The sequence below is a fragment of the Polypterus senegalus genome, chromosome 1 (genome assembly GCF_016835505.1).
Source record: "Polypterus senegalus isolate Bchr_013 chromosome 1, ASM1683550v1, whole genome shotgun sequence".
Lineage (NCBI taxonomy): Eukaryota > Metazoa > Chordata > Cladistia > Polypteriformes > Polypteridae > Polypterus > Polypterus senegalus.
In genome coordinates this window covers 145,408,944-145,418,949 of record NC_053154.1, presented here as the reverse complement: position 1 = coordinate 145,418,949, position 10,006 = coordinate 145,408,944, and the positions used below count along the sequence as shown (strand labels likewise).

The window sequence follows — 10,006 nt, the reverse complement described above, 5'->3', positions numbered from 1 at the left end:
GTTGGTGCTATAGACCTTCATCATTAAAGCACTTGCTTTGTCCAGTTGTTTGTGACAGGTTTTTATCTCTTTATTTTCACTTTGTTCCCCCTAAATACTTCATTCTTTAACAGGAGAGAAACCAATAACTTCAGTTATTTGTGTTAAATGCATGTAAGGCTGTGAGTTCAAATGTTCATAGTCTTGTTCAGTGTTTGTTTTGTTTATATGTGTGTGTGCAGTTTTACACTAGCACAAGTTTTTTTCTGTTTTAACATCTGAATTACTTAATTTACTACAGAGTGAGCCATGGAGGAGTTATCAGGAAGCAATGCTTCTTTAAAGAAGATATTCGAAAAGAAATTGCAAGGGTTTGTTGATGAAGTGGAAAATAATCACATGGTCTGGTTACAAGAAATCCTGGAAGAAGCCGCAAAGATGTTTTGTAGGTATGTACACATCTTGATAACATTTAATGCATTGGGCTGTACATTAGTCTATTTTCACTAACTTTTTGGGGTTACAGGAAAAGTTGTAAGTTATTACATTGGTATACTAGGAGTGAGCCCTTATGTATTATTAAATGGAAAATTGGGCTAGTGCTAAATGTTGTTGTACTGGTATAAATTTTATGTATATAGTACACTGTCATAGATGAAACTAGCTTATAGTGCTTTACAATACCAATAACCAAGCAGAGCTGCAAAAAAGTAGAGGACAAACAAGAAGTTAAACTAAACTTACAAAACTAATTATTAGTGTTGGTAAATGGCCTGTATTTGATATAGCGCCTACTAGAGTTCAAGAACCCCCCTAGGCGCTTCACAACACAACAGTCATTCACCCATTCACACGGCCCATCTATAAATAGCAAAATAAAATAGCATTTTATCATTGGAGCAAATCAATACCTCTCCCAGTATGTGGGAATTCGTGTAATGGTAGTAATGTCTAATGAGAGGAAGAAAAAAAATAATTAAACAGGTGGCTTTATAGTTTTGAAGTGTTCAACTATGCTGTCTTGGAGTATCTCAAATACTAAAGTATTCCAGACTTGGTACATAAAACCAAACCGCCTCTCATCCCCTTTTTGTATGCTTAATTTTTGAAATTTTGAGCAATGCTGAGATGATCTATGATTAAAAATTATAATGTAAAGGGATAAATGCTCCAGAATAAGAAAGTGCTAGATTTTCAGTGTCATGTATGCAATTAAGAGCATTTAAAAATAAATTCTGAACGACACAGGCAGCCAGTGTAATGGTATTAAGAGTAGTGAGAAATGCTCAGATTCTTTAAGACTCTTGGTGCTGATTTTTTTTTAATCCTGATATAATACAATGATACAGTATACAAGATACAATAATCTAAATGGATTAAACACATAGGTGTCTAAATTTACAACATCTTGCATACAGTATAAGAGATAGACCTCATACGGTGTGTCTTCAGGGGGTGGGGGACGCAGTTATAGTAATATGTTTAATGCTTAGTTTGAATATAGACACCTTTTTACTTTTAGCACTATTTGTAAAACCAGGTGATCTAGTATTTCTAAGGTCTTCTCTCTTTTTCTTCTTAAATTTGTATTAAGTGTAAGTAAATTACTACTCCTCTGAAATGCAAGTTTAGATTTACACATTTAAATTGATGCATATGCAGAGATATGAATAGGTTTATGTGGTTGTCATGTTATTCAGCATGTGTCTGCCTGTCATTTTTGGTGCATTTATTCTGACAAATTGACAGATTGTGTGTGAATATAAAACATAATCAAAAATGCATTACACTGTACACTGTATTTTTATTTGAACAAGCCCCAGTCTTTTTTTAGTAATTGATTGAAAGAATCTGTCCTGTTATGGTTGTGCTCACCATAAAGAATTGTTTTTTACCGTCTACCACATACTGCGAAGAATGGCTCGATCTCAAGAAGCAACATGTTCTTAAAAATGAGAGAGGGAGGTTTCAAGAAGCAACGTCTTTGAAGTTCCAAAACTCAAGCAATCCATTCATCTAGTAGCATGACTAGAGAAAAATGCAAATGGGCTACCCAACATACACACAGATTTTTAAATTGTAGCAGGATTATGTTATTTTTACAGTATGTGGGTGTGTGCATTAATGTACCTTACAGTTAATTGATGCCCTGGTCCAGGGTTGGTTTGGGCCTTGTGCTAGTGCTGACAGGAAAGTTCATGCTGCTCTGCAACATTAAAGTTAGAGTAGGATTAAGAAGATTAAATCAAGCAAATGTTTGCCAAAAAATATCTAAAATATCCTAGGTACTAAAGCCAAGCATAAATCATCAAGTCAGTTTTCATTTATTGCTGTAACTCTTGTAAATTAATGAACCAAAGTTGTACCATGTGGTAGTTTTAGTAGATTTACTGCTAATAGTTTATAGTGTCTGCCTGCTCATCATACACATTAACAAAGGACACTATTACTGTAACTGTTTTTAGGTACAATGAAAAAAGCACCTGCTGTAATAGTCATGTCTATTCACAAACAGTGTTGTTAGGGTAATGCAATTATACTACACATTACTTACAAAATATAACTACATGTATTTTATAATAAGTAGCTGTAAAACATACCATAATTGTGTTACTTTTTCTTGTTTTGTTTGAAAAACTGCACATTTCACTGGCTAGTATTTGTATAAAATCTTAAGTAGATCTGTGAATCTTCATTCACTACTACTCTCATTCAGATCATAATGATAACATAAAGCTGGATTCAGTTATATTCATTTTATTATGTAGCTTTTAGTGCTTCTTATTTTAAGCCTCAATTGTTCCTTAGGATGTCGGTTCTTAGTAGAACATAAAATAATCTGCATTGGAGCTTGACTGTACTGGTCTGCTTCTTCTCAGTTAATAAAATATGTTGAGTCCTTAATGCACCGTGAAGCATATAACACCCATCCCTCTTTTTCTGTCGGCAATGTGAGTCCTTGAAGATCTGAGGTATGATTGAGCACTGGCTGCTATGCCACCAGGTCACACTGTTCCAACATATGATTATCAAATAACTAGATTAAAACTAAATTGACAGTTTATTAATAGGTTTCCTTCATTATATTGTATGCATCACACTCTTTTAACTATCTGTGCTTTTGTGCTCTACAAAAGATCGGCATACCATCCACTGAATTTGCTTTTTGCCTTATACTCTGTGTAACCACTAGCTCCCTGTGCCCCTAAACTGGGCAGATTAAATTCATCCCTCTACACATGCATACTTATAACTTTTCTTTACTTCTTCTCACTTGATTGCACACTATTTATATAATTAACTTCTTCTTCACAAGTCACCACACAACCAGAGTATGCACATGTACAATGTTACTGCCCCCAGCAGGCAACATCTTTGAGAAAAAAAAATATAATGCTTTTGTAATTTTGAGTTGTGCAAATATGTTCCCATAGTAAAACAGTAAAACTTAAAAAAAAAAAAGAAAGTCTCCTTCAATACTCCATCACTGTCTGTAAGAAATAACTTGGGCCCCCAGTCAATGTGGGGCATTTTTTTGTGCTGAAATTTGGCACACCTGTTCTTCAAGGAAATTTGTGTACAGAGTTAAATTTTCTTTGAGATATTTCTTACAGCACACTGTACACATTTTTAAAATTTTGAAATCTTTCACTGAATACATTGGAAAATTTGCTTCTCAGTTTAACTTCAACTGGTTCATTTATGAGCTGCTGAATGTGCTGGGATCAGATGTAGGTGGGGTTAGATGACTAAGTATGACCATATAAGAAAGGTTTGACATTAAATGTGTAGTTACTCAGTTCGCTAATAATGATTCTTTATATGTTCGTTACTGTAGTAATGACATTGTACGGTAACAAACAAGGCAGTTACTTTCCCTTATTATGCTAGAATGCATTCTTGTTTTTATATAACAAACTGAGACATCTGCCACTGCTCCTTTCACGGCTTGTCTTTGCAGCTGCCCTGTGTCTTGTGAGAATCGCATTCATAGGTGCTTAATTTGCACCTGCTCACATCATGTCGCTTCGTACCGCAAGCTGCAAGTAGTAAGTCTGTGATAAGCGGAATACCGCTACGCTTTCCACTCACGGGACGGAAGGACAATCCCGACCGCTTTTATATAGTAAGAAAGAAGAAGAAGATATCGCACAGTCTGGAGTAGAAAATCATCTTTTACCTGGAAAAACTAAACTACAAATCCCTTCGTGCATTGCAAAATGGACGGGCGTGTGAAACTCCGCGCCTGCGTAGCACTCACGGGACAGAAGGACAATCCCGACCGCTTTTTTATTATCTTTGATTATATACCATAAACAGAAATAAGTAAACTGCTATTTAAGTTTCTGGGAGACCAACAACAGCCTTGATGATTATCTTTCCTCTAATCTTAAGTATGCATCCTTTATGTAATGGTACATTCATTCAAACATTCATTTAAAGATTTATTTTTTTCAGGGTTTGTAAAAAAAATCTTGACATTGATTTTTTTCTTGTGAGCGATAAGGACAGTAAGTGCTTTATACCTATATGAAATGTCACATTGCACAATGAAATGTGTGCTTTGTGATATGCAACTCGTGACCAGTAAATTGTCAGTGGTTAATTTTAATACATAATGTTGTAGTTGGAATATTTGGCAATTCCATAATCTGATGCTTTTCTTATCAGTAATTTCAGTAAAGAGCCAGAACTGATGCCTAAGACACCAACACAGAAAAAAAGAGAAAAAAAGAAGAGATCTTTCTTTGGAAGAGATGAAAATCAGATTCCAAGAAGAAGAAGGTGAAAGCAGACAATTTTTATTTATAGTAGTAGTAATACTTTATTTTATAAGTTGGTCATTTGTTATAAAGTATAACAGCATTACTTTTTAAATGTTTGTAAAATGTAGCAATTTTTTGCAGATATTTAAACATTGTACCTATTTAAAAAGAGAAAAAATGCACAACATTATGTCCATGTGCTACCTGTGTCTGTTTATTGTATGGAAATTCTTTGACTCTGATTCAACAAATCTTTTGCACTGTGCACACTTTTTACTGTTGTATAAAGTGGCATTTTTCTTTAATCATATAATTTTGTGTGTATTTGGAGAATCCAAATTTCAAAGCTTTGGGCACTTGCAGGGTAGACCAAAAGGCATCATTTATTTATACAGTGCCTTCCAATAAAGGGTATACTTCAAGGTGCTTTACAAATGGTCATAGGTGGAACCCAAGAAAAACCATTAAAGAATAAACAATTGCACTAAGGGTCAGATGGTCTATAGGGAAAGAAAACAAAAATCAGTGGAGAAACAAACCTTTTGGGGTCCCATGACTAAAAACCAGTCCAGGCCCTGCTGGGTATTCTTTCATATATCTAAGATCCATCCATCCATTATTCAACCCACTATATCCTAACCACAGGGTCACGGGTGTCTGCTGGAGCCAATCCCAGCCAACACAGGGCGCAAGGTATGAAACAAACCCCGGGCAGGGTGCCAGCCCACCGCAGGGCACACACACACCCACACACCAAGCAGACACTAGGGACAATTTAGAGTCGCCAATGCACCTAACCTGCATGCCTTTGGACTGTGGGAGAAAACGGGAACACCAGGATGAAACCCACGCAGACGCGGGGAGAACATGTAAACTCCACGCAGGGAATGCTCCAAAAATACGAAATACTTTAAAAACAGTCTCACCACTTTTATGTTTTGCTCTTGAAGTAGATATATAAAGCCTTTTAAATAATTAGCAGTATTTTAAAATAAATTCTGAAAGACAAATTCTAATACTGGTGCAAGTTCATCAGATTTGTTCTTGTTAGCTAAGATTCTTGCTGCTGCATTCTAAGCCAACCGTAATCTATTTAAATATTTTTTATAGCAGAACTGTTAGGAGTGCATTGCAGTAATATAAACAACTAAAGACAAATGTATGCATTAACTGTTTTGCATCCTCTAAAGTCCTAAAGGATGTGTGTCATATTTCTTAAAAGGAAAAAATGCAGTCAATACCATAAATACCATACTAAAAAAATAATTGAGAGCAAATGGGTCACAAAATTAAACATTTAGGAGTCAAATTTCTTTTGTAGTCTCCAAATTACAAAAACAAACTAGTTCATAGTAGCAAAGACTTTCTGTGTCATCTGTTCTGTGCCTGTAGGTCTGCTTGCATCTTTTATAGGTTGATTGTTACATTTCTCCATTGTCACCAACCACTGACTGGTCAATGGTCTTTTACTCAGACTTTAAAAATATATATTGTACTTTGTTAGAAGATGAAAACCATATACAGTCTCAACTTGATTGTCTGTTTGTTAGGTTCTGAGTCCGTATCATTGGCCATCAAAATATCATTATCACTATAATATATATCTATAATATACATTATCACAATATGCACAAATTTGATCTTACTACCAATTAGGTCTACACTATTAAATACAGGTTTTGTGTTTCATATTCCGTATTTACAAACATAAATACAGAGACTTATTATGTTAAGGTGGATATGTAGGTGTAATTCTGCCCCAAGGATAACTTTGTCATTTATCTGGCTCACAAATAATATCCTGTCTTAGACCACCATTAAAAATGGGAGACTATAGCAAGGTGGGCTTCTATAACTTACAAGCAGGAACTGATAGAGAGTACAACTGTGCAATCATAAACTGCATATGTGCTGTGCGGTAGCAGTTCTGCTTATGAACTTGGTTTAAACCATTTTTTTATTACTAAGCAGTACCTTATACAGAAGCATTCTTAAAACTAGATTTAAGATACCACAAATCTTGGACATTTTTCACTTAAAATATTCTAGCAGTTCTTACCTAAATAGAAAAGTATTTCCAAATAAGGTATATTTTGCATGTAATTGGTTATTTTGCAAAGATACCTTATTCCCTTTCTATGTTAAAAGTAAGCTTTTTAAATGTTCTGCTCTTTCTTAAAAATGTTGTGCATCATCCTCATATAAACTCTTATAAGCCTTCTTTCTACATCATTCCCACTGCTCCAAACATTAGGGTGATCTTCGAATAAAAAATCCTGGAAATTAGTCCCTTATTTTTTGTAGTTCATTTTTGTCATAGCCTTTTTTAATAACCAACTTTTGGTCAATCCCTTGAAAAATTTCTCTCCTCTGTTAATATCAGTCCTAGCAGATATGTAGTCAACACTGTACTGGTTTTACTTTCATTCAAATCATAAGCTGCTTTTATTATTTTTCACTATAAAGATAACCATTACTTGTGGGAAAATAGTGGCTTACAAGTAAAACTAATCCAATCCAGTTTTGGCATAAAGCAGAGGCTATGCTGTCAACACTTGTCACAAGTTAGTAAATAGTCCTGAATGGGGTGACAATCATACAGCAGAGCCCACTCATGCACACATCCATACAAGGCCAGTTTGAAGTTGCCAGTTAACCTAGCACAGATATCTTTTGCAATGTCATAAGAAAATCCTTGCAGAACATGCAAACTTCCTATGCCTGGTGGTTATTCATTTGGATTGAACCCAGGATGCTCCATCTGTGAGGAATCTGGACTTAACATTCTGCTCCCTAGCTAACAAATTATTTTAGTTAATTTGAAACCGAGGTACAATTTAACCATATGGCAACCTTGAAGTATTAAGTATTCTCACATATTTAATTTTGAAAAAGGCAGTTATTGTGCTTCCTATTATATTAAAAATATCTGCATACTTTACCATTCTGAAAATTGTGGGCAAGTGTCTTGAGTAAATGAGAACCTCATTTATCAGAGTACAATGTTCCCTATCTAACCAAATTTACCCTTAGCTACGCAGGCTTGCTTATAGCTGCTGAAACAAATTAGTTTTGTATTGCTAGTTTTTAATAATTAAAATTATCCATCCATCCATTATCCAACCCGCTATATCCCAACTACAGGGTCACGGGGTCTGCTGGAGCCAATCCCAGCCAACACAGGGCGCAAGGCAGGAAACAAACCCCGGGCAGGGCACACACACACCAAGTACACTTTAGAATCACCAATGCACCTAACCTGCATGTCTTTGGACTGTGGGAGGAAAGTGGAGTACCTGGAGGAAATCCACGCAGACACGGGGAGAACATGCAAACTCCACTCAGGGAGGTCCCTGGCATCGAACCCGGGTCTCCTAACTACGAGGCAGCAGCGCTACCCACTGGGCCACGTTATGTGAGTTTTAAAAATTTAGGTATACTGTATTTAACAGTAAAATGTCCTCCATTGTAAAGTGAGATGTGTTTGCATACTTGGCCTTAAATAGTGTCTGTACAGTGTGGTTGTTGGACTTTGCCAAAAGCACTTCTGGTTTTTTTCTTTACTGTTTATAATATTTGGAGAATAATTGGTTTGGGAATCTAGAAATTGCATATCTCCTGTTTTGCAGATCTCTTCAGTTTATCTGATAATGGTTCCCATTGCATTCTGGAGGGTTTTATCAGGTATGGCCCACTAAGGTGGAGGAAATAACTCTGTACTTGCCAAAGAGATTAGATATCTCAGTGGGCATGAACTCTCCATGAGAAGCTAGATTGTAGATGAGTTGGATAGAATGGCCTGATCACTGGTCAGTAAAGTTTGTGTGTTGCAATGGCAGTCTTGATTGGGAAAAGTAGAATGAAAATTATTATGTAATCCTGTCTGAATCGCTCATTGTACAGGTATCTAATCTCCTGACTTGTTGTTGTCCAAAAAGGAGCTCCCAGTTTACTTAGGTGTGCACACTGGTCATACTTTATACTAGTACTGCTAGTAGAAGATCTGAGAATTTTTTTGCTCATGTTGGTATTTTATCACTTAAAAGAGAAACATGTAGTAAATTGTTACAAATGTGCAATAAAAAAAAATGAGAGAGTGTCAAGTGGACTTAAGGCTGAAATGATTCCTTAAAGAATCTGCCTCTGAAACAAGGCACTCAGTTGTGCAATAGATTTCTGCAGGTAGAATGAGAATTAATGCAGTTGCATGCTACATGGCAAAAGGCATGGCCTACATAGCTCAGCCCCTTGTGTCCTTGAAAATATTTCTCTGCAGGGAAAGGATGCTGGCAAAATAGTTGGGAATGACATTTTTCAGAAGGGTGTTAAGTTCAGTGGTTACATGCTTTGGGTGTCACCTGAAACTGGAACAGGTTAATAGCTGGTGTTCCTGGCTATGAAAGGAATTGGACAAAGGAAAATTAGCTGTATGTTACTGTATGTTTGTATAGTCAAATACTGTAGATAGATAGATAGATAGATAGATAGATAGATAGATAGATAGATAGATAGATAGATAGATAGATAGATAGATAGATAGATAGATAGATAGATAGATAGATAGATAGATAGATAGATAGATAGATAGATAGATAGATAGATAGATAGATAGATAGATAGATAGATACTTTATTAATCCCAAGGGGAAATTCACAAAAAATAATTACAAAGGTCTTTGGAAAAGAAATATGTGGAATATGGTTAAGTAATTGTTGTGATTGCACAACACACCAGGGAGGCTGTAGTGAAGACAGGTGGGCTTCAGAGTTATTCCAAAACCATAATCTTTGACGAAATTGAGACTTCATGGTCCTCTCCACCCCTCACCCTTAGCTTATTGCTTCAATGCAGGCTTTATGCTATCAGGAGGGAAGCGGTCTGTAGTACAGTTTAATGGCATGGCACACACCAATGAGGCTGGAGTAGGAAAGGGGGGAATGGCAGTGGTGTTTGGAGTTATCGGTTATTTGCTTCTGAACTGTTTTGGTACTGGTACTGAGGTCTGAAAGATGGTATCGATACTGAAGTCACAATATTAGTACCATTTCCACACTAGTATACAGTAATCAGCATCTTGAAACTTTTTTGAAGAGTTGGAATAATGAGCCCTTTGTTTAGATTTAAATTAATGTACATGCTTCACTTCTTGTTGAATTATATCGCTAACAAATCAGTTTTAACCAGATGTGTGGTAAATACACTATTATATGATTTCAATAAGTGAGCTGTGCGTAATCGAAGATTAATTAATGCCTACTTGA

General features: G+C 35.8%; 1 protein-coding gene across 1 annotated transcript in view; it reads left to right on the top strand.

The window, feature by feature from the left end:
- Positions 1 to 288: 288 nt before the first annotated feature.
- The window catches only part of LOC120536608 (inner centromere protein A-like), a 48,477-nt gene continuing 38,759 nt past the window's right edge, over positions 289 to 10,006 (top strand). Inside the window, exon 1 of the mRNA XM_039765052.1 lies at positions 289 to 428. Within this exon, the coding sequence (XP_039620986.1) occupies positions 289 to 428 (140 nt within the window). The remainder of the gene's footprint in view (positions 429 to 10,006) is intronic.